Source organism: Cydia splendana, chromosome 13, assembly GCF_910591565.1.
Source record: "Cydia splendana chromosome 13, ilCydSple1.2, whole genome shotgun sequence".
Taxonomy (NCBI): domain Eukaryota; kingdom Metazoa; phylum Arthropoda; class Insecta; order Lepidoptera; family Tortricidae; genus Cydia; species Cydia splendana.
The window spans coordinates 15,677,105-15,704,112 of NC_085972.1; the positions used below are offsets into that span (position 1 = coordinate 15,677,105).

The following is a 27,008-nucleotide window of genomic DNA, read 5'->3' on the forward strand; positions in this document are numbered from 1 at the left end:
CTCTCTATCGCTCTTGCAAATTCGAGCGATAAAGAGGCAGAAAAATTAAATTTCGGATTTCGCTTTTCGCGGTAGGCCTTCAAATATTTACGACCGTATGTCCGTCCTTAACGAAAACAATGGAGACATCGCTGCATGTCGAGTACTATGTTCTACTTAGCCATCATCAAAATGCATGTAATTTATAACAGTGTGACAAATACTCTCACGACATACGTACATTTTCGTGAACACATGCTCAACTGTTATTACGCTAAATTATACCTTTCTATCGCTGCAGTGTTGCCAGGGCTCTGGAGTCATAAGTTACGTTTCGTTTCCCTAAAAGTCACGTTTTTGCTGCTCAAGTCACATTTTTATATTATTGTATTGTATGAGTAGGTAAATCGATTTTGTTAGAAGAAATTCAGAAAATAATACATTTCACAAAAAATCTACTAACCTTGTATGATTTTTCCTCAAAAGGAAAAAACGGAACCCTTATAGGATCACTCGTATTCGCACACCCAGTATTCGTTTTAAAAGACCTATCTAACGACTCCCACACTATAGGGTGGAAGCGAAAAAAAGTTCATCCCCACTTTAATGTAGGGCAGTCACCATAAAAAAATATTTTTTTTAAGTTTCTATTATTAAATTTGGCATGAATATATAAATTTGTTACACTGACAAAGTCGTAAAATATAAACTAGAAAAAAATTTTTTTTAAGGTGACCCCTACATTAAGTGGGGATGAATTTTTTTCGCTTTAACCCTATAGTGTGGGGTGTCTTGGATAGGTCTTTTAAAATGAATAAGGGTCTTTAAGGACCATTTTTGATCAACTTAATATTTTCGGAAATAATCGATCTGAAAGAAAAAAAGTTGTGTTTTCCACTTTAGTTCCCCTAGCATTTTAACCATGGGTCCAAAAAATATTTAAAAAATCGTGAAAGTAAAACTTAGTAAAGACTTTCAAGGAAAAATATAGCGAACCTAATCGGTTTAGCAGTTTTTGAGTTTTTGCAAATAGTCTATTTTGACGGACGGGTAACTACGGAACCCTACACTGAGCATTACCCGACATGCTCTTGGCCGGTTTTTTTTAATATTATATCAGCAGGTCGCTTAGCTTGCTAATCCTAAACTTTTTTTTTTATGATGAACAATTACGAAAAAACGACGTTTTCTTAAACCGTCTATTTTTTATCTCTTATTTAACTTTAACAGCCTGTAGCTCCTAAAGTATTGATCGCAGAGTAAAAATGAACATAACCAAATTTGTCAAAAATTTTCTGATAAAACTTTTGTCCGAAGTAATTATAATGCTATTCGTACAGATATTCGAGATATGAGGCTAAATGAAATGAATCATACACTAAAAAAAATAACTACTACTATCAAACTAAATGACACCGTCATGTCAAGGTAACAAGTCTCATCTTGCCACGACTATTATAATAAACATGATGGTGGATGTAACGTCAAGGTGTCAGTGCAAGTGTCAACTTGGGTGCGTTCACCGCGTTCCTAAATAATACAAATTGCAGAACTAAACTTGTCCAAAATTCGACTAGCTAAAAAAGTCACAAAAATTGCCTCAAGATCGTAAGTCACGCACATGTCACACGAGAAGGCGAAAAGTCACGAAAAATGTGACTTTTGTGACCATCTGGCAACACTGTATCGCTGTTTGTTTCGCAAACTTATTACGGTTTGGCAACGCGTTGCAATCTGTTTTGATCCAATTTTACAGTTTAAAAAATACTATCTAAGGGCTTGTGCACAAATCACGCGAGGTTCGATGGGGGTCACGAAAAAATCACGATAGATCACGTTGGGGGAGGGGGGGTATAAGGAAACCTCACGTGTATTTTTCTACAGTGAACGAAACTAAGAAAAAAAAACCTACCCCATGAGTGGATACTTTTTCTCGGTTTCGTTAAACATAAATCTTCACTCTGCACTTCAAAATAGCGAGTCTAATTAACGAAAATAGAAAAATTATCAAATACTATTTATCTTAAAATTAGGTCGAATGAAAATATTTCAAAAAAATACACGTGAGGTTGTGTGGGGGGACGGGGGGTAGCCAAATACCTCACCAAATATCACCAAGGGGGAGGGAGGGGTCAAAAAGTAGCCGAAAACACCTCGCGTGATTTGTGCACAACCCCTAACCGTCACCGAATACGGTCATAGTACCTAAAACTAGCTGAGTATATATTAGGTAACGCATTTCTAGAATTAAAACCGAAAATCCTGTTATTATGATAAACCCGTTCTACGACACGTCAAGATTTGATATTAATTGCAGTTTTAAGCCATAATTAACACGCTAAATTTAAGATTTTTAAAGTGTAAAAAAACCAGAATGTTAGTCCGTACTTTTACCAAAACAACCTTGGGTGAAGTACGAAGATGTTATTAAGTAGATTGTAATGTTAAGACGAAACAGGAGCTGAGTTTTAAATATTTTAGGTAAATATACCCGTCTCGCTAACGGAAGCGGCACCTAAAAGTAGTGTGATAAGGACAAGGCGAAAAATCCTGCGTAAAAATCTCAAAAATCGAGGTTTCGTACTCCTCTGTTTCCTCCTCCAAAACGTAACCAATCGTAACCAAATTTGGAAATCTAAATGATTATGAAATTATCTGTGTCGGACCGTTTTGCTTTTTTGGCTAATTGATATCAGTTTTGAATGCCACGCCTCTCATTGCGGCATAGTCAATTAGGCCATTTTGGCCATTTTTCAAGGGCGCCTAGCGCCTTAAAAAACAAAAATATCAAAAAAAGCAAAACGGTCCGACACAGATATTGACAATATTAATCTGTGTTGAAAAAATCATTGCTCTAGCTTCAAAAACCACGGAGGAAAACGAGGAGTACGTTTGTATGGAGAAATGACCACTCCCGTTGGCTCTTAAGAGTAAACGAACAGGGGTAAAAAGAAAAAGTTTTATAATAAAGTCACATAAAAGTATTAACTTTACGGTGTCATGAAGTTCAAAGGCCTGCGCACGGGCATTTTGCAAATACTTATATTATATGTGATGTTTTATTAAGTACTAGAGATACCTAAATGAAAATACCGCGCTAAAGAGATGGTCTGAACCAGTAAATATCGATATCGATAATTTATATTATATACCTTTATCCAAGTAATTTATTAATTTGTAAATTGGAATGAATTGAAAAAAAATAGATAATAGTCTCGATATAGGTACTTACTTATAATATATGAGCAAAATTTTTCAGTAAATATTATGGCGGTTCACTGCAGCCCTTATGCGACGAAATCCATGGATAAAAAATATATATTAAAATTATGAAAAAAAACTATAGTTTTTATCTTTTAAAACGTATTAAGGAATATCAAAATAACCACACATCAAAGTTTACTAACGAACTGTTACTACATAACACGAGAGTAAATAAATCTATACGCATTGAATGAATGTAAAGAATTATCTTACCTACATAATTTAAGCTCATATGACCCATATTTTATGATCAAATGTTACTATATAAAAAGCATCGATTAATTTACAAGCTGATGACTAAGAATCGATATTTTATGAACACCGGACCTCACTACCACTAATAAAGCCATACGGGCCAAGCCATTACCGCGCAAATTTACGCCGACCATTGACTCGATACATAAATGTCGATATAAATGCATTTTTATCGATACGTGCAGCTCTCGTTACCAACGATAATTTCTTCATTTTCATATTGCGAACTTTGCGACCTCGTGGATTTTGAACCAGTTTTTTTAAATGCTGTCAGTGACGTCTACGTAGGTACCTATATGTATATTTATACCAAGCTTAAGTAGGCAAATTATAGTGATACTGATAGCCGCTATAGATCAAAATAAAGTGTATGGATAATTTATTTGCATAGTTAAAGTAGTTTTAAATAATTCATGTACGTATCATTTAAGGACCGGTTGTGTTATATCAGAACTTCGAGTATATAAGCAGTTTGCAAATCAAAGCTTCATGCGTTTTCGACAGAAGAAGTAAATGAAATCAATATTTACAAAGTTACTACGGATTTATCATTCCTATAGGTAGATGAAAAAACAAACTAGTTATTGAAACAAGTTCAAGTCATTGTGGACTAAGAACCCAAAGTGATGTACGTAAAACTTCTTTCACATTAATTTAAATTTATTACAATTCGTAGCAATTTTTTTTTTGTATCGGTACATACTATCTTTCAATTAAGTACCTACGTCAAAGTAACCTTTAATCATCAACTTTTATAACAATATTTGCTGATGACGACGAAATTAACACTAAATATTCGCCACCTTATTCTCGTCGGGCCTTCAGAGGGCCTAACGCGAATCACATTCGTCGTGTTGCCTCCCTGTCACACTTACGTACAAATTTACAAGTGCGACAGAGAAGCAACACATCGAATGTGGTTCGCGGTAGGCCCTCAGTTCCTTCCTCAGATGCCCTGACGTTAAATACGTAATTAAGGCCCGGCTTAGGTACTATCGATGATAAATTACCCGTATTGTGGGTTAATGGTGTCGAAATATTGAAGTCTTTGCCCTCATTGTCGGACTACCGGGTATGATGGTCGACGGGCGGCAGGAAGGTCAAGAGAGAGAAGTGGTCTACGTGGTTTGGGATCCGTAGCACTACTGGGGGCCTAGCCAAGGTGACAATCATATCCGTACACGGCAGGAAGAAGTTGATAACTCGAGATATTCTACCGAAGAAATTTAAACTTAAAATAAAATTACATAAGGTTCAAATATCTTCATTTTTTCCCCGCCAGATATCAACTTTTTCCCGCCGTGTACGGATATATGCTACAACAACGAAACGCTGTCTCTCACTAATATGAAAGGGTGATAGAGAGACACTTAGCGTTTCGTGAATAATTATACATACTTGGTACCATCACCAATATATATATCAGTCTCCTTATTTTATTTTATCAAAATCCCTTATCACTTTACGATTTATCAATTTATTACCTAACACCATGTAAGGTACAAGAAAAAAGACCCCACGGAACCCCAGCGAAGCCATAGTAACGCAATTAAGATATCTCGATCGGACGATAATCAGAGTAATTACATGTTTTCGGCTGGTAGCACTTATCTAGGTGAAAGCGCGAATTCTCTAATTGAATGCATCCGACGTAATCGGAGCGGCTATCGATGCACAATACATCTGTATTTAGGGTCACTTTCCTTGTTATTGGTCGGTTTTTACGGTTCCGTACCCAAAGGGTAAAAGGGACCTAATTACTAGTAAGACTCCACTGTCCGTCTGTCTGTCTGTCACCAGGCTGTATATCATGCACCGGTGATAGCTAGACAGTTTAAATTTTCACTGATGATATATTTCTGTTGCCGCTAGAACAACAAATACTAAAAACAAAATAAAATAAATATTTAAGTGGGGCTCCCATACAGTACACGTAACATTTATTGGTTAAGCAACCAAATACAAAATCGCTTGGATCAGCCACTAAACAACCTAACTTTAACCTACATTATTTGAGCAAGAGTGTGACTTGTGACTGTTTATCAATAATAAAAGTAAGTAATTGGTCATAGGTATTGACTAGTGATGTACCGACTATTGATTTGGCCGACTAGCCGACTAATCGACGCTCGAATGGCCGATTAGTCGGCCGACTAGTCGGCCAGATCATTAGTTTCGTATAAGTTCAGGTGAAAAACAATTGTTTTGCTCCTTTGGTTGCGCTATTCATAATATTAGCTTGGCTAAAAGGTGTTCTCTACAGGTTCAAAGACCTATCACAAGAATCCTCGTTCAATTTCTGTCTTTAGTTCCTTTATTTTACGATCCTGAGCAGACCGTCAGTACAGCTTGTAGGAGGTATTTTCAAGGCTCTATTTCCCGTACGTAGTCGCCAGTTAAGAACCTATCCCCTGTGGTCAGCGTCTTTACGAGCAACGTGCATTGCTAAATTTAGAGACTTAGACAGAGTCTCTAAATTTTGCAATAACATTAATAGTTCCTCATGGCCACTCATGGCCAGTCATGGCTCTACCATTAAAAAAAAAACAAAATCTAAAAATAATAATTAAAAAAACGACTTGCACATGAAATTACACGAGAATCAGTTGAGATCGACATGTAGAGGAAAACACCTGCCAGCAACATACGATAACGATCAAACGGTCAATTATTTACATTAACAAAAGGTTTCGTATGCATCCTGAATAGGTATTTCAGTAAAATAAATATAAAACATGTGGTATTCTTTCACTAATAAAGTGCCGACTAATCGGCTATTTTTGCCGACTAGTCGCCGACTAATCGCCGACTACAAATGTGGCCGGATAGTCGGCTTTCCCGACTAGTCGGCGACTAGTCGGTACATCCCTAGTATTGACATCAGATATTCATTCTGGATACAATAGTGCAGAAACGATAGGAAATGTGGTATTCTGCTAGTGAAGTTTGTCGAATTGAAAATCAAACTCAACATTTCAAAACGTTTGAATAATGCTAAATATAGAAAACATTACTCAACAAAACCTAGTCTAATGCTAACTTAAAACCTGATGGATATACTCGTAATAAATGTGTATTAGAAGCACTCCAATATTATAATTTATAGCTAGTATTTATTTCATGCAGTTATTGGCCTCGTACACTAATCTGGTAGCGAATATTAACACCAACTCAATCTTGTTTATTACTTCTACAAAATATAAATCCAAATCGATACCGTTATCGATTAATCTAGTTATTCGACTCGATGATCGGTATGCGACTAAAAACAAAACGCCTGGAGCGCGCCCTAATAATCGTTACAGTTATCTCGCCGGTGCAATTGCATTGGCTAATATCGATAAAATCGGTTCTCACTTGGAAAATCGAAGACTGGTTTTTATCGACAAAAAGTCGATGGAAACTCGCTTCTGTAAATCGCTATCGTTTAAAATGGATGAACGTCATTTAATGCTGGAATCCATGACTCATTTTTATAGTAATCAGTCTTTTATAAGCCATTATTAATTAAAATAATTTGAGATGGACGTAATAAACTGTAAGGTAAAAATGTTTTCCTCTATATGGTTAAGATTCCCGATAAAAATGACCATATCTACTAGTAATTGCTACAACATTCAAAATAAATTAAGTCCAACCGACGGACGATATTCCATTTTTTCGTGACATAAGTTTTTAATGACAGATGTACTTCTAGTAATGACATAATACGTCAGATCAAATTACTGGTCGCTTATACTTATTAATCGTCATTTGACGGTAATTATATGAAAAAATTGTGATTGCAAACGATGCTTAGTATTGCTCACGAAAGCGTAAACTTTACAAAGTAAAAGAATCTGATATGTTCTTATAAAATGGCCATATATTGGTACGTTTTAGCGGTAGATACGTCGTTTTACGTGAAAAAGGTAGAAATCGCGTGCGTAATGACTATATGATCGGGTTCACTTGAGGTTATTAGGGTTATTTTACCGATACAATAGCCAATATACGACATTGTTTATGAAGTTATTCTTGTTTTCGTAGCACCTTCTCAAATAACGACAAAATAAAATATATGTTATTTATTTTGCTAACAAAAACAGTCAGATAGAAAGGCACCGTATGTAGGTGCGCCTACTGCCCACTGCATGCAAATAAAATTTTCTAAATTTTTCGATTTTCGATTTGATTTTCTATCGAGTACTTACAGTTTATTCTGGCCCCAATTTCACCACGGTGACAGGTGCGACAATTGTAAAACATCACTGTTGCTGACGTCACAGGCATCCATGGGCTACGGTTACCGCTTACCATCGGGCGGGCCGTATTCCTGTTTGCCACCATCATTGTATTATTTAAAAAAACTTTATTATATCGGAAAAAACAGATATTTCTCTTGCTAAGTTTATGACAATTGTCACAAGAAACACGACAATTGTCACGAAATTCCGACATATAACTCATTTCCTGTCTAGATTCACCGACAATTCTACAAATATGTCGACTAGAAAAAATAATTCTTGTTTCACAACATAATTGTAATACATACAATTGTAGCAAAATGCCTGTCATGTTTGTAAGTATTTCTATAGAAAATATTTTATAAAATTGTAATATGTCACCTGTCGCTTGACAATTGTCGCTCGACATATGTCACTGACAATTGTAGCCGTGTTGAAATTGGGGCCTGGACTAACTCACAGTAATCGAAAAGCCGTTTGACAATGACTGGAACATGAACTAGAGATTTGCGGCCCGATTCGAACTTTAACATACGTCAATTAATAGATCTAGAAACGATATGGATTAGATATGTCAGTGTCAACTGTGACGTTTCTTCAAACAATAACGTCACTTTTGACACTGACACATCTAATCCATAATATCGTTACTAGATCTATTAATTGACGTAAGTATTTTAAAGTTCGAACAGGGCAGATTGTTTGAATGACTACCTACATGTGTTTACATAGGTAAAACCTCTGAATTCACAAATCTGCCTGTGCTTATGTCACTTTACCCTTAAACTTGGTAGTGTACATTTTTTACACCCTCTTTTTGTATTTTTTGGATACAATTTTTTTTGCCGAAACCGATGCTAGAATGCACGATTTTTTTAATTTGCAAACTTTAGGGTTAAATTATATTACGAGGTACCCTGCCTTATTGTGCGAACTCATAGCGGAAAACATTATAGATGAGCTACTGTTTTCCTTGAGCTAATGAATTCATTGTTTTTCCTTGAGAGAAAAACTTCTTAGAAAATACTGGTGCAAAACTGCGCGAACTTTGCAATTGCGCCTTCTGGTCGCGCAAAAACTGGTCACTTAAAGAACTTAATCTATATGGAACAGATTTTCCTACAAATCACCGTTTTTGTCCTTCAATAAGGCCTTTAGGCCGTAAATAGAAACTTAGTTTTTGTCCGTAAGTCGGTACATCTAACATTTTCCCATCCGTAGCCTCAGTTGCTTTTTTCTGCGTTTTCTATAGGCGCCAGACCGCCATCACACATACATAATAGTCGTGTTTAGAGTTCCTAATAGACACCAAAGATTTATAATTATTTCGAAAATTATTTAAGTAGATTGTTTTTATAGGCCAAATCGGTATAGCAAGTTGACTTACGGCAAAACGTACGGCCTTATGGTAAAACGTAGAGCCGTATAGTCTACAAAGCTTGCAACTTCAGAGGTGTCCCGGGTCCATCGCCGACCCTAAATATAACTGTTCACTATTTTATGATGAACCCCGCCCACACTGTATATAGTCCCTTGAGACAACCTCAGCAAGGAGTTCATTCCACAGCTGGTACGGTTGAGCGAGGAACACGATAACAATAATTTTATGAAGATATAGCCTTTTTAACAACTATTCAACAGTATACAATTAAATACCTATTATTACTAGCTAACATAGCATTTTGTTGTGATACGACAAGGCTACAAAATCAACCATAATGTCAATAATGTCGTTGGATAAATAATAAATAACTGAAGGCGTGGCGCCACCCACGCTCCATGCTAATCGGACGAAGATTTACGCCAACAGATATTGTTATACCATTTAAATATCTATTCTTTAAGAGGGGGCGTCAAGCCAGGAAATTAGAAGGGAACGAAAGATATGGCGCACAGTGTAATACGTTGAACGTTTTTTTCTTAATATTTTAAAGAGTATTAAAATTTTGCTAGTCAAATCCCTCTGCTATATTAGCTATTTTTTATACTAAAATTATACTCCTATGCTATCGATACCCTATCGATATATGTACAGTTGAATATAAATGAAGTTTAGACATGGTTGTCGTGATTTTTATTTTCTATGGAGTCAACTTTAACTTTTTAAGGATTTGCTTACAGTCTCCCCTCGCAAATACAGGCTGGCTAAAAAATAACTGCATTCCTGTTGCCAGGGAGGTTTTGGGATCATACTGAGCAACTTTTATTATGGGACCAAAACCGAAATCGCGAAATGATATTTGCCCTTAATTAAAACGTATAAAAATTCAATATAAAAACTTAAAAACTAAAATTTTGCGTAAGCCCCCTCTTAATGTTAGCTATTGTACCTATATCCGGTAAGAGAGTGAAATATAAATCCTGATAAGCTTTTTGTCAAGGAATAAACTTTGAAGAATGTTGTTTCCTGTCACATTAGACACGAAGATTTATTGTTATAAGAACAAATAATCTTTTTATCGATTTGTGTTAAGTAGGAGTATACCTATACTTATAATAATGGTTCAAGTCTTGGAATAGTGCGAAAAGTCAATTGAGAAGGCTCTTTTAGCGCCACTTGCACATTCCCACTAACCCGGGGTTAAGCGGTTAAACCGTTCACCAGTGTCAAATAAATTGTACTGGTAACCATGGTAACTCCAGGTTTAACCGGTTAACCCAGGGTTAGTGGCGCTTAATGTGCTAAAGATTAATTAACCCATGCGAAATGCGTACTGAAATTAAGACAACACATTGAAATATGTAGTTCGTTCGGTCTAAGTAGTGTTTTCCTATCGAATAACTAACAACATCGACAACTACACTCTAAACTCTAAACTTTAGAGCAATAAGTTATTGCTTTAGAGCAATACAAACTTTTTACACAATTATATGCAAAGCGACCCATCTTCGTTGATCTAATCCTGTAGTGATATTGGACATTAAAAGTTAAAACCATGATCGTATTTACAAGTTAATAAATAGCACACCAAGATGTCCCGCAAAAATTACAAGTACAAATACAATGTTAATCGAGCTATGTATTAATAGCGAAGCTGGAAGTCATTTCCAACTTTAAAAACCTTATCTTAATATTTTATCGATATGTTTTGATATCCAGTCTGATCAAACGAACTCAGCATAGATTTAGCAATAATCAACTCGTGGTACAGTCGACGTCAAAGATATGTTTACATTTTTCGCCTTATTACAAAGGAGTAAGGTGCAAAAGTGGAAACATATCTTTGACGTCGACTGTCATCATCATTAACTTAAAAGAGTTATTCTCTTGTCGGTGGAGTATCTTCCAGTAATACGGCTAATTGTCACAGTGACAATAGTATGAGGTTCCTAATGAGTCATGAAATGGTACAGAAATTAAATTCTTTGACATTACCTATATCCGAGAGACTGAGGAACACCGATACCTATCAGCAACCGATTAAAATAAGATTTTAAATGTCGAATAGACCTTTTGAGGTCACATTCAAATGAGCTCTGCCGTGTCTGCCTTCGTTAGACCAGTAATAGACTGCATTATTATACGAGGACGATGGTTCCAACCAATTATGTAACCAACTAGTGCTCTGCTTTCTATTCAAAAACCACTAATAAACTTATAGTTTTATGGCCATGCACTTTTGCAGCCGGGTTTCCATAACATTCAAAATTAATTCAAATTTGGCGAATTCAAAGACATAAGTATCAAAACTGTGTAAGTCTTTGAAATTTGGTAAGTACACTGGTTAAAAGTCTAGTAACATACAAAGGAATAAAACATAAAAGTTGTCAGAAAAAAAGATAAGAACCGGTTATACTCGATAAATTCAAGTCTCAACTCATAGTATACCTTAGTCCATTCAACGCAGTGGACATGGTGATGTTTTCTTTTCCACTCAATGGTGCAAAGGTATCAATGTATGTATGAGATGAAAATGCATGAAACATCAATTATACATGAACGGTAACAAGTGGCTAAACGTCTTTAAGCGACAGTTTCCGAGTCGCGCCTCTAAGTTTCTATTCATTGGTGCAATGCAATTATAAAATACACACTACATATCAAAAACACCAAGGTGCAGACGTGGGTGACGTCATCACTAAGCTTAAATGGAGTTGGGCGGGACATGTTGCTAGGCAGAGTGATGGCAGGTGGACCAAAATGTTGACGGATTGGTAGCCGCTTTCGGATGAAAGAAGCGCCTGGCGTCCGTTGACTCGTTGGGTGGATGACATTCGGAAAGTCGCGGGGCACTTTTGGATGAGACTAGCCCAGGACCGGGATAAGTGGCGTACATGAAGAGAGGCTAGGCTTGTGATGATGATGAAACATATCAAAAGATACTAAGAAATTGAAAAGGAGATTTCCACGCATTTGAAAATCTTGGTCCCGACAAATATTAGTTTTTGAAGATTTGTAAAAAAGCAGTTTATGTTTCTGTGGCAAAAGAGTGAAGTTCCTTGATCTGAAAGATAATCAAATCACCGAAACAAAACGCAGAAAAACTTTTTAATTTTTTATTTGAAGATTCCTGACAATATAATCAGGACTCGATCGACTTTCATCACAACAGCAGCATCCTACCAGCAAATCGTGCACAGTACACACACTGCTACAGCCGCACCACTTCATAAATATAGAACGACACTTTCCCAAAAAAGAAACGAAACTATCACCAACAAGCAATCTACTATTTTAAACTTTATTGTAACGAGATAAGATTCTATTTAGAATATTGTAAATGTGTAGTTACAACGCTTCAGTGTTAAAGAAGTTAGCTGTCAAACGCGCGTTCGTAAATCAGGATTGCGCCGTGGCATTGGCAACCCTGATGTGAGTTGATTTGATAAAGCTGGTCCACACGGCGGATTTTAATTTTAAAGTCAAATTAATTATTGTGTCGTAGGTAAAGACCAAGAAAAGTCTGCAGCGACTTTGATACTTTGATAGCTCGCGCAGTACTAGTGTTACATTAAACGTCAAACATCTATGCAATTATGACGTATGAATAACACTTGCATTGCGTGGGGTATCAAAATTGCTGCAGACTTTTCTTGGTCTAACTCTACAATCTGCAATTGCCTGGGAATGGCATTGGTAAATTGATCGATCCGAACAGCTTCCGGTCGGCCAATATGTATCATGATAAATAATAAGAAGTCATAATAATCTAATCATATAGAATTATAGACAAAGGTTTATACTAAGACGCGTAATGTAGTGCAAACTAATTACTGTTGCCCCGTATTCAACAACTGGAATGAATGGTACGGCACCATACGTTTTGTATACTAGCGACCCGCCCTGGCTTCGCACGGGTTAACAAATTATACACCTATAAACCTGCCTCAAGAATCACTCTATTGATAGGTGAAAACCGCATGAAAAACAGACAGACGCGGCGGGGACTTTGTTTTATAAGGTGTAGTGATATGTGGATTATCAAAAATTATCGCTACGTTGGTTCCGTTCTCTATGATCGAGTTTTCTATGTCAGAATTTATGCCCAATGCCATACTGGCGAAAACATACTTAATGTACATGGACAACTAGGTATAGGAAGTTGTATGGACACCGCCATTCACTATTTACATCAGGACCTAGACTAGACCATTGATTCCAATCGCTCATCGAGCACGGGCGAGTCGAAGTCTTGGCAAAATCAGTCCGCTCTCAGATTACGTATAGTCATTAGTGGATCTGTGAGCTGTAGAACTTTCTTTCAAATCATCCATAACTCCGCCATTTAGAAAAAAATAATCATAACAGATTCGACAAAAAATCCATATAATCCATAAAAAAAACCATACTTGCTCAGGCAATTTCACGAGAATTGCAGGAGAAATGCGGCCTGTAGGAGAAAACAGCCGATCATACCTCTACTTACTGAAGCATTTTTGCCTACGCTAAAACAGAGACTTCACGCTCGCTCTCTCATAACAGCAACAGCAAACTGTGTCGCCAAAATGATGTTTAGGTTTTTTTTTTTATTATTGTATTTATTTTAGTTTGTTTTCTGCGACACCTTCTACCATCTAATGCATTAAACCAGGCTTGATCGCATAGCCTTCTCCCCGGCCGGAACCTCACCCGGCTAAATCGGGACTAAACCGGGACTGGAACCTCAGGTGGCATGAGCTTTCTCTGCCAAAAATATAGGTCGTACCGCTCACGCATCGGCCTCCACAGCCACCAAACCCATTGCCTAAACAGCAATGCATAAATCGTCTGCAATAGACGCAAAGATTACAAGTAACCCAAAGACGATGGAAAGAAGAATGGTAGGAATCTCACTTAGGGACAGGCAAACAAACAAGTGGCTTCTGGAACATAGCAAAGTCACTGATGTAACCAGACGAATGGCGAAACTGAAGTGGGAGTGGGCTGGACATGTCGCCCGGAAAGACGGCTCGTGGTGTAAGAGGCTGGTAGAGTGGAGACCTTGGGGAGAGTCACGCCCAGTAGGAAAAGCAAAAATGCGTTGGTATGATGACATCAAAAGAACAGCTGGATCAAAATGGGTGCAAAGGGCACAAAATAGAACAGAATGGCAAAAATTGAAGGAATTGAAAAGGGCTAAAAAGAGAGAAAAAAGAGACGCAAAGGACTGTGATGATTTTAGTTTGTAAGATTTAATTTGATTACTCCGTTCTGTTCCTCGAGGTCACGATACACTGGATAATTCGTGAACTGAATTCTGCGTTTGCGCAGGCAATACACTAGCGGGTCTTGTCGATGTATCACCCACGCGACAGCGGAGTGAAGCCTGACAGGATATTTATATTCGCATGACGGACTAACGTAACGCTTTCGTGAACCTATTTGAATAGTACAGTCAGCTGCAGATATATCTAGAGTCATATCTAAGTCGACAATCGATTATCAACAAATGCCATTCGAACAGTAAAAATCGGAATGAATGATGCGATTGAAAAGTCACGTGGTTATGTACATACATAGATTATGCCCTAAAACAGCGATGGCTCGATGTCGTGAAATCCGATATGAGCGTAAACGGGCTCACACGAGACGACGCCCAGGATCGCGCAAAGTGGAGGAAAGCAAGTAGGAAAGCGTAACCTGGCAAAGGCCGGGATAACGCTACGTAAGAGAGAGATGATGGATTAATAAAAAAAAATCTTACAAACATCGGTGCCGGTAGGGCAAATATCTCGGCAGCTGATTGTACATAGTTACTCTTACTGAACTAAAACAATGTACTTATTGATTTATTTAAGCAACGCTGCAAGATATTAAGTCACAAATAAAACTATAGGTAATTCATCGAAAACGAGAATAGAAAGCTTTGTTTAAAAGCTTTATACTAAAAAGCTCGAAACTGTTAAAGTCGTGTGACCCCTCGCACTAAGTGGCAAGTGGCAACTGCCTCGCCTAACGATTCAAAGCTGTCTCAATTGAACAAAAATTCAGACAAAAAACGAATAGGTGCTCATAAAAGTATCTAAATGTTTGTGGGTGATTCTCACTAAAATTAAAGAGCCTCTGCACCACTTATTCCCAATAAACGGGCATTGCCCGAATGGGTCACACTCAAATTCATGTTCAGGGTAATTTTTGGGTCTTTCCTGTGGACATAACCAAAAATTAAGAGCTATAAAGGTTAATTATCTTATTTAACCATTATCCACATGAAAGGACTGTACTTCTTTTGTTTGGATAAGTATGATAAAATCATTACCTACATGCCCACAAGCTGTTAAGCTGTTGCCCACAGGAGAGAAAACTGTACGGTTTAGATGAACACAGAAGTACAGATCTTTCCTGTGGACATACCCTTAACTTTTGGGTAAAAGACCTGAACATGGTTTTGAGTTTAACTCAAATAGGAGCTAGGTAATTGTAGACATCATTATAGGCAGCATTTAAAACTCTGTAGGCGGATTGGGTAGGGATAAGGACTATTTTCACACCACATTTTTCCCACACGAAAAGTACGCGTAGTTGTACAGTCGACGTCAAAGATAATGTTTAAAATTTTCGCCTTATTACAAAGGAGTAAGGTGCAAAAGTGTAAACATATCTTTGACGTCGACTGTACATACATAGATTCGGTAGCATTTAATTACAGAACTATTTTAATTCGCCCTCATAAAAAACCTGGCCATCGCTATACTCGTCACATCGCGGTTTCCTCTCATCGTCTGCAGTGGATCAGCTACCTTTGATACAGTGCAACAAATCAAGAAGCGCACTCCGACTTTGAAGATATGATATTGATCTCAATGGAACTCTATCGTACTTATCGGTGCGATAAAAACAAATATCAAATCAAAATCATATTATAAAAATTGGGAATACCATCTAGCCTGCTAACCGCCTCACACGCTTTTACAGTAATTGTCGAATTATTGACGTCTTCACGCTTCTATAAGGTTTTACACGATTATTGTTCACACCATTGTATCGTGACGATCGAAGTTCAATATTATCCGAGCATGCTTTTAAGAAATGATGAACGAGATTTTTTATAGACCAGTAAAACGAACGAATCGTTTCATTGCAAGACGGCTTGAACAATGTTAGTCATATTATGTATCTTACAGTCATGGTAATTAGTTGTATTATAGTTCGTTAAAGAAATAAAACATGTTTATAAAAATGGGGTAAGATTCAGAGTGTGACCAACAAAAGCTGACCTTTGCTTTGAATTTACTGAGGCAGTGGCAACCTTCCTAGAGTAAAACCACGCTAAATTTTCATGCGAAATCCTACGTCAAGTATGGAGCTTATAGGGACTTTATATTATGCGTTCTTACTGTGTTTGCGTTCTTATTAAGTTTGTGCAGCATAGTTAACGTTTTACTTTTTATTACTTTAAGAAAATTACCATATAGCCCAACAGTACACGAAACCCGGAGACTCCCGAAGTCGTGCTACGGCGCGAGCAAGGAAGATGTATGGAAATGCGCACCTGCCACTCAAGCCACCCACTGCGCGAAGATAAACGTGCTTAGTTAGACTTCTCTAACTACCAGTTTCACTTGATTGCCTACCACTTTTTCACTTGTATATCTGCTTTTATAAACTCGTATTAAGCGTCCACTTAAACTCAACCTTCCCTAGGAGGCTATTGATTCGTTTTGCCCTGACGCTTTAGGTTAGAATGATTGAGGAATTAACTATTCGGTATGCTACCGTCTAATGAAAGGTCTTGGTTGTCGTTGCGAAGGCTTAGCGAGTCGGATGCTCAGACGCACCGGTGCTACCTTCTCATATTTTTGTATGGGAACCGAAATTTTACGTTTCCAAAACGACCGTTTCCTTTGTTTCCCGTTAAATTTTCCTGAAATTTCCGAGAACTTTTTCAACTTTATGGAAACTTTCCGCAACTTACACATGTATGTATGGGTGCCTGTGCAATGCCATCTGTCACACTCACACCTGTGTAGGTTAGGTAAGTATATATATATCGAAATTTTCTTCAACAACATAGCGTAGCATAACATAGTGGCGATTGGCAATCGCTTGTATCAAAATAGTTAACATATAGAATAGAGCAGGGCACAATCGAAATTGATCGTCTAGGGGTCCCTTTACAATAGTTGACATGAAAACTGGACTCGTCTGCACCAAACTAATGGATGGTCTGACGACCTAGCTGTCACGATATTGTGTGAGGTATGGCTTTCCGCGTTAATGTAAACTTGAATTACCAGTTGTTTATACGATTAGCTGAAAATACTCGCATCGGGTAATGATGATATCTGAATTGTAAGTTGTTGGTTTAATTCATTAAATTTTATGATAATTATATTTTAGGTATATGAAGATCAAATATGGTCACTTTTTAATTCGTTATTGAGCTTCATCGCTCAATTATCAGTGTAGCGTTTTTCATATTTGTATTTGTATTTAAAATGTGTTTTTGAAAACCCGAGGAAATTATCAATTTACTAATACAGAAAGGTACGTGACACAGATATTAAATTCGTTAAGAGGGAAGTATAGCGACTGACAAAAGTAACATTCTTCATACAATTTCCATTTCGGGAGAAAACGTTTTCCACTAACTAAATCTTAACATATCACTTTGATTTTGATGTCGATCGCTTCAGCATAATATATTCTAGGTTTACAGGTTCGCTTCTTTTGAAATTATATTGCAAATTTTGCAAAAAGGAAAACCTAATAACCTAGTTTTTCATTGTGTCAATAACATACTAAAAATCTTTGAGAATGGAAAATATTTAGAAGTGGAAAAAACGTTTTCTCTTTTTGTATGGACGATCACGTGCTAATACTTTCCTCGGCGTTCTTCATATCGAATGCGGAATACACACCGCTCCTGCGAGCGAAACATCGCTATTTACGTGCAAAGCACTGTCTCAGTCACACACCGGATCCGCGACAAGGATGTTGCGGATGCAGATTTTTTGACATCCGCGGGTGCGCATATTTAAAGCTTCACATCCGCGGATGCGGATGCGGATGCGGATTGACATCAGGTTTGTTACTTAAAAAACGTCAAATATTACATTTTTAGCATTTTTTATTTAAAAAAAACGAAACGTTTAGTATTTGAGCAAGAATATAGGTGTGTTTTATTAAATAAACAGTAACTTTTCGGGATCTAGACGATTTCGTTATATTTAAAAACGAAATTACCTAGCACTTACGCCGCCGGCGCCGCCGCTAATACGTTCCTGTTACCGACTTGGTCGACATCCGCATCATGCGGATGCTCCGCATCGATTTCATGCGGATGCGGATGTTGAAAATAATGCGGATGTTCCGCGGATGCGGATGCGAATATTCGCAATATCCCTGATCCGCAACAGTGTTCGTTCCTCAAAATTACCTGAGTAGCACCATGCAGGCCAGACGACCGGCGTTTCGGCGTCCAGTTCTCGGCGCGGCGCGAGCGGGGCGAGCATCACGCGGGCGCGGGCCGCGACATCGCTACCCTATGGATACAGGAGCTGGTCAAAATGGATCCCCACGAGCTAGCGGGGCAAACTGAAACTACCCTATAAATCCATCTAGTCAAAATCCCCGCATTACATGGGCGGGGCGAAAGGAATAACTTTGGACCAAATTAGATCCCCACAAACTATGAGCGGGCCTAACAGAACTAGCTTTTAGATGCCCCGATGCCGCGAGAGTGGAATAAGCTCATAAGCTCAGATATGGATGACCAAATTATATATAAAGATCAAATTAAACATAGGTCCAAACTGAATTATAGTCCAACACATTGCTACCTTATGATTATAAAATCTGCTAAAAATAGTTGACTATATTCTAGCGGGGCAATCTGAAATGTGTGCCTATGGACATATGGTCAAAACAACTAAGTTTTACGTGCGGAAACTCTGGGACTTAGAAATTCTACCGTCTACGACTTGGATATACATCAGTAGATCAACATGGATCACCATCAGGTTCTTTCTATGTGCGGGGTAAATTAGATTGTACAGCTATCCTATTGGGATTGCTCTGTAATTTTTGTCCCGTACATTGTTTAATTTCAGCTGTGTGCTAGTACCATTTTACAGACTTGTACACCTGTTTGGTTCAGTTCAGCATAAAATTTACGTAAATTTATGGCAAAATAGAACATATAAAACATGGCAACGTCTTTCATTATATTCTTATCACTTATTAAAATTGTAAATCTGTTTCAGTTGAAAAAACGCTTTACCTACATTACAAGGTACACGCGTAAATGTAATGTTTTAAAAACTCCCATACATAATTCGCATGTAATACTAACAGAGACAAGTAAAATAATAAAGACTGTCAATCTCCATAATAAGTCGCGTGCCTCATAATTGTTGTATAAAGAATCTCATAGAACAGAAGCACTAGTTACTTTACGCAGTTATTTCATCATTATCAACCTAAAATATTTTTTTTTAAAGGTGATACCTAAAATTGACATTTTATGTATACAGAGGAGATTACCGATGCTGCCTTCATTTGTTTAAAGTTGAATTGTTCTTACATTGTCCTGTGGTGAAAATAATGACGTCGTAACTTACGGTTACTGTGACTACTACTTCTGTACTTGTGTACTTTGACGGTTTTTATTATTCACTTGTCTTTGGTACCAATCAACAAAAACGCACACGCCAGATACACATTAAAAACTACTTACAATGAATTCGGTCCAAGTTCAAACGGATGGCAAAAACTTGCAGCAAAAACTTTGAATAAAAGTTGTGTAACAGAAGTCTTTTACACTTAGGTCCACTTGCACCATCCCACTAACCCGGGGTTAACCGGTTAAACCGGTAACCCAGTGTCTAATTGTACGGGTAACCACGGTAACTCCAGGTTTAACCGGGTAACCGCGGGTTAGTGAATGGTGCAAGTGGCCCATATAAATGTAACAAGGCCCACTGATGTGTTCAGTATTTATTAATTAAAGTTTTGTATAAACTTATTAAAGTTTATACAAAATTTAAACTTTAAAATAGCCAACATGGTTTAATATATGCGCAAATCTGACCATGTAATCGACCTTCCGACTTATATTTTAATTATTATAATTTTTTTATTACAGTTTTTTATATGAAAATGATCAACCCTTTTTTGTCAACAGCCCTGGGTACCAACACTACCAACCCTATAGTTTAATTTTTGTTAAATTGTTTACACGAGTACTGGGGCCCGTTTCTCAAAAGCTTGTAACTTATAATACAAGCGGAAGTCCCTTTCAAAGAAAATCTGTCAAAAAGTGACATCTTGTATTACAAGTTACAATCTTTTGAGAATCTTAATTCATGGTGCAACTGAAACAAGTGGACGCGCTCCCATACTAAAGTTGTACGGGTGTTTAAACAAGTTGCTACGTTACCAATCTTTATTCTCAAAAACTTATTCTCATATTTGAGAGTTTCTTTTATATACTTATTATTTTATATAGTTTGCGTTTGGAACAGCGCCATCTTTTAGGAAATTAGGACATCAAACTAAACAACGGGAACGCTTATGTGTTGACCTCGATTATCTTATGTGATCCGTCTATAATCTGTATCTTTAGGAATAAAAAAAAGTATAGAAAATCTACCCTCAAATGGCTCCTTAAGCCAGTTGAGGGTAGATGAAAACATTACATGATCAAATAATGTAGGTTAAAGTGAGGTCGTTCAGTGACTGTTCCAGGCGGTTTTGTATTTGGTTGGTTAACCAAGAAATGTTAGAACTACCCGAAAATGTACAAATCGTTTGTTTACTTTTTTTAAATACCTAAAGATACATACTATAGTAGCAGAGCTGAGGTGGTATGTAAAAAGCATAAATAGTAAGCAGCAAGAAGTTGTCCACCCTGAATTCAAATTGTCTAGACAGCTAGGCACTTAGTTTTTACCTGGTACCAACCAATATTATGTAACATCAATTTATAACCTTTTTTTACACAAATAAACTATTCTATTCTGGTACTGTCAAGAGACCACTTGGCGTTAGAAATTCAAAAGCTTATCCAATGAAAAGTTTAATTAATCAGATGGACTGCATGAGGAAAAAACCGGTCAAGTGCGAGTCGGACTCGCGCACGAAGGGTTCCGTACCATTACGCAAAAAACGACAAGATAATCACGTTTGTTGTATGGGAGCCCCACTTAAATGTTTCATTTTATTTTGTTTTTAGTATTTGTTGTTATAGCGGCAACAGAAATACATCTTCTTCTTCGCGTTATCCCGGCATTTTGCCACAGCTCATGAGATGAGAGAGGCAACAGGCAATCGCGGTTCATGAGATACAGCCTGGTGACAGACAGACGGACGGACAGACGGACAGCGGAGTCTTAGTAATAGGGTCCCGTTTTTACCCTACGGAACCCTAAAAATATCTCAGATATATTTAAGTAGGTTTCTTGTGTTCGTTTTTCTCTTAGAAGTGGGTGCGGAAAATTCAGAGCAGCGTAGAAATCGATGACACGGCTCGGACACCGTCGGGTTAATACTCGATTAAGTATATTTGGATCGATTTTTTGTAAAATTCTGCCAGTTCAATATAGATTATCATCTCGTTTCCTTCTGTTGTGTTAACAGACGATAAAACATACGTTAAATGGATGAGCCGAGACAAAAAAAAGTGTAGGTACCAAAACCAAGTCAATTCAATTTGATTTTGCCTTAGTTATAAAATTCAGATTTGTATAGGTACAATTGAGTAAGTATTAATTGACCAAGATGGGACACTCTGACAACACCGATTGTCGTATGTGTGGCGAAGAGGAAGAGACAGTGAAACACTTAATGTGTGAATGTCACGCCCTCGCCAGACAAAGAATGAAGGACTTTGGAGCAGGATACCTGGAACCAAAGGACTTTAAAACGCTACCCATGAGCTCCATTATCCGACACATGGACATGGTGGTAAAAGCTCTTGAGTAGTTGACGGATCTTTTCTAGGGGGTAACTGTATCCGCAAGGGCCCCCGAAAACAATAAGATAAGTATTAATTGTTATAAGTTCCATGACTATTTTTCTGTAAAAATTAAAAAGATGTACTTTCAAACCTACTATGATTCTATGATTACAGTAAGGCTTAAACGACTGAATCTGGGGGCTATCTAGCCAAGGTGACAATCGGTTTCGTTTCGCCATCGAATGGCTTTGTGCCTCTCTATCACTTACCGTATTTATGTGACAGTGACAGTTGCGTTTCGTTCGCTACGGAGCGTTAGCGGTTGGCATGTTGTCTACGGGGCCTGACCTCGTTAGCTGTAAATTACAAACCAGAGAGAACAGAGCCCATCTCAAACTTGACCAGATGTCACACACATCATTAACTAAAACAAAAGACAAAAGCAATGAAACTGTCATTACACTAATACCGGTCATTTACGCCACCTGCCGACCTGCCAGCTACCGTTGGCACCTATAGAAACCGCCGGTTAGATTCGTGACAATGGTCAAATTTAAATGGCGGCCGCGCGCTCCAATTTCAAATGGCCGCTAGGCGTGCTCGGTGCACGCGCAGCTCTTACTTCGCAGTAGATTTAATATAACAGTAAACTGTAATTTTTCTAAAACACTCTTCATTTTTATACACTCTTCACACATTCTTCACACATAAATTGATGACACGTGTAGGTATTATCGTAAGTAGTTTGAATCGGAAACTATTTAATCGTAAGTAATCTAACCTATTCGGATAAGATTTATTCTAAGTTCTCATACTTACAATGGACAAGAAAAAGGGAAGGTCGATTGGTAACCTTTTCCTTCAATTGGTAGTAAAACGGAGTAATTTATTAACAGCAAAAAGTTATTTGTACATATTGTATTTATTTCAAGGTGTAGTTTTTTTTAGAAGTCATCCACCAACTAGTGATCTATCCTTACCATCTACTGATTTAGTCTGGTCAACGTTCAGTCTAATTGTGTTTAACATCTTATCTGTGGGAGATAAGGATCTCGACCGAATTTTTAGTCATATTTTTGCATTTTTTCCATCACGATTTTATCGCTCTATAGGTACAGCACAACCGGGGTTTGAGCCCACAATTTTGACAACCATACACATTTGACACATTAGAATTGAAAAATATCTGGAAGACCGAGCTTTGCTCGGAAAACATATAAAAAACTCAAAACTGCGCGTTTTTCCCAGAGATAAGACCTAGCTACATTGATTTTTCGCCTCGAAAACCCCCATAATAGTAAATTTCATCGAAAGCGTTAGAGCCGGTTCCGAGATCTCCGAAATATATAAACATACAAGAATTACTCGTTTCAAGGTATAAGACGCGTTTAAAAAGTAATAAGATTAGTAAAAATTTATAATGTTGTCGTACTGTCTCACCAGCAGTCACAGTCCGCCATGCCGGCGGCGTGTAGCCAGGTGTCGCGGTCGTGCGTCCGAGACCGTTCGGCTGCACTCTTCAATTGCCGCAAATGAGGCTTTTTTCAGCCGCCATTAAAGCACGCCGAGCGCACGAGAGCTTTTACAGGTTGCGATGCGGAATAAAGCTTCAAGATTTCAGTTCCAGATTTTCTTTTTTTTATGATAGCCGTGCTTTTTTGATAGCCTATCAATCCTATCATGCTGCTGCGCCAAGGCCCTTTTCTCTAAAATCGACTCTATAATTAATGGCAAAAACGGAATCTTTATAGGTTTGTCATGTCCGTCTGTCCGTTTGTCCGTATACCACATATTTCAAATGTATTGAATTAAATTACTAAGGTTTGTAAAAAAGTTTTTTCATGAAGTGAACACTTTTTAAAACTGTCGCTTCGAGAGTAGAAAATAATGTGTCCGACACGCACTTGGCCGGTTTTTATTATTTACTTCGTCTGAAATAGACTTGCTTCTTTTTCTTTTCATTTTCGTGGTTCAGTGTGAAAGTGGTAAGATATGAAATTGTTTAAAAAGCTAATCAACAATATGAAATTAACATTATATTATTGGTAAGAGGTAATATGTCAGGATCGTAGCAAGTGCAAATCCGTGGTCTCAGCCTACCCCTCCGGGAAATAGGCGTGATTATATGTATGTGTATGTATATATGTCCTCCAATGCCAATGATGTATATATGTCCTCTATGATTTCTCCCGTATAAAGAAAGTTTAGAGCATTTAGTGACTGGAGGCGTCTTGGCTGTCATTTTCTGTACAAAACAGTCTGCTTATTTTTTGATTTTTGCGAAGGGGCACGTCAAATGTATGGCTATTTATTTGTACATGATTTGTACGTAAAGTACAAATAGGCATGTCAGATAAACGTCAGTCTACACAAAAGTTTGCATAATTGTGCAAGGTTTTCGGCAGAGGGGTAAAGCTCTTAAAAGCGACTCCGGTTATTTTTATGCTCTAAGAAAGAAAGATAACCGTCAGTTTTCCGCACCGTACTGTACCTATATCGTAGAAAGCGGTACCAATTACCCGCGCGCCGGACCACCCTCGACATCTGTGTCGCGTCCTGTCTTTATTGCTTGTCTTTCTAACCGACTTCTAAAAGTAGTTTTAAGAGTACCTAACACGAACCTAACCGCACCCATACAATCGAAGTTACGCTCATCATTTTAAAACAACATTCTGAAATAACATAACAATATCTGGGAGACCGAGCTTTGCTCGGAAAAAACATATAAAAACTCATAAATGCGCGTTTTTCCAGAGATAAGACATAGCTACTTAGATCGATTTTTCGCCCCCGAAAACCCCCATATACCAAGTTTCATCGAAATCGTTAGAGCCGTTTCCGAGATCCCCGAAATATATGAATAAACAAGAATTGCTCGTTTAAAGGTAAGTACCTACCTATTAGGTACATAGATTAAGATACGTTAGTTCATTAGAAGTCTGGTATAGTAAGTACTCGTATAACTTCATTTGATTGAACTATTGACATCACAGAATACTGTCTTGCTCTAGGATATTAAATGAATTCGTTAAAGGTTCGCTGAAGCACGCGATCGATAATCGATATTGTAAATAACGATATAATATCGATGAAGCTGATACAGAACTGTTATTCCCAACACTTACGAGAAAACGCTTAAGAATTAAACCACTATAGCTTTAGCTTTGAGATGTATAACAACTATGGACAAAGAGGTACTTAGAGGTATATATCCTAGATTTTTTTCTATCAAAAACGAGATTGTTAAAATCAAACGTCGAAGTCACAGATAAAAATATAAAAGTAAATTATGATGAGTTATAATACTTATAATATGTATCCGTAACTCACCGAAATTTTACAAAATAGATGTAAATGAAATGCCAATCGACATAAATATTTCCCCTCTTTATACATATAACCTGACTATAAAAATGAAAACTATTGTATATTGTAGGTACCCTAAAGTTATTTAAAACTATTTTGCAGTCGATAATATTTTATCTATAGAGTTGAGATACGTATCGATAACAGTTATATATATCATTTTATCAGTCTCTCGTTTTTGCTAGTAAAAGTTCTAGGTCTACTTATAATGGTTAACTATGACTATTTAGATGGGAATAGTACATGGCTCAATAACGGTCGTGTACCGGATTGACATAAAGTTATGAATGAGAACGGCACTACGCCGAGATAGGGCGGGGAAATAGTCCGAACCATACATATCGATGTTTAATTGTCCGTAAATTACTTTGACTATAATATAGTCTCACGAATTAACGACAATTATTAAAAAAATTACAATGATTAAATCAGAATTGCTAATAGGTTAAAATTTCTAAATAAAAAGTCATGGATGTTGAAACCTACTGTATCCTACCTAATGCAAAAAGCTTGCAGCGTAGCGTATATCTACAAACGCAACGTAGTCTCACGCGTCGCCAAAAGTGTACTATAGCCGGTCAAGCAAATCTTGTCAGTAAAAAAAGGCGCGAAATTCAAATTTTCTATGGTACGTTATCCGTTCGCGCCTACATTTTTCAAATTTGCCGCCTTTTTCTACTGACAAGATCTGCTTGACCAAGTATATTTCCACTTGGAAAAATTTCGAAAACTTCTCATATTTTGATTAGGCATCGAAGTTTTCCTTTTTCAAAATGATAGTTTCCTTTGTTTCCTGTGAAATTTCCGAAAGCTTTTCATACTTTAAGGCAACTTTCGGCAACTTGCGCATCTGTATTCATGCGTAGTTTTGGTTATACTTTGTCGTGTGTACAATTCCCATAGGCATAGGTATACATAGTGTTTTATCTATCTAATCTAAGGACATGTTTGATAAATCCATTAACTATTCTCTAATACGAAGATAACAATTTTCCATTGGACACCGATTGACCATTAACATAACTAATAGAACATCTTTAGTTCATAACCCTTGCATCGTTTCCATTAATCCTACATAAAACATTGATATGAGCTAATGTTAACATCACTAATAGGCCCTCACAAGTGGTTGCCACTACTATAATAACCATAGACCTCTGGTATATCAAATAATTCCCCCCTCAACCTTCTAAAAGCAGTCGTGAAGCGGGGGACGAGGAAATCTTAGTTAATACAGCCCGGGCGAGTCTCTAGGCTAATCATACATCAAGTTTACGTTACATGTAGTTGCTTTACAGTAATTCATTAATGTTGAAACTCAAACGTTGTAGGTTTCAAATTAATGATCGGGTCGAAGGTAAGCGGTGAGATCAAAGGCGTAATGATAATGATTTATGTAGATCGCGCGCAGGGACATATTGTGTCAATCGTGCTGCTAACTTAGACCACACAGCGGTGCAGTCATAGTTGTTTTAATAGAAAAATAATAAAATGTGACTACCGAGTGGACACCAAACATAGTGCGGCGTCACGGCAGACCTAGAACGAGGTGGCGGCACGATCTTAACGTCTTTCGGAAAGATTGACCTAATATTGCCAT

General features: G+C 37.4%; 1 protein-coding gene across 2 annotated transcripts in view; it reads right to left on the reverse strand.

The window, feature by feature from the left end:
- The window catches only part of LOC134796222 (polyhomeotic-like protein 2), a 224,447-nt gene that overhangs the window by 153,160 nt on the left and 44,279 nt on the right, over positions 1–27,008 (reverse strand). Inside the window, exon 2 of one of the 2 annotated variants that reach the window (XM_063768264.1) lies at positions 18,524–18,629. The exons of the other annotated variant lie outside the window; for it this stretch is intronic. Within the exon in view, the coding sequence (XP_063624334.1) occupies positions 18,524–18,599 (76 nt within the window). The 5' untranslated portion in view covers positions 18,600–18,629. The remainder of the gene's footprint in view (positions 1–18,523; positions 18,630–27,008) is intronic. 2 annotated transcript variants of the gene reach the window in all.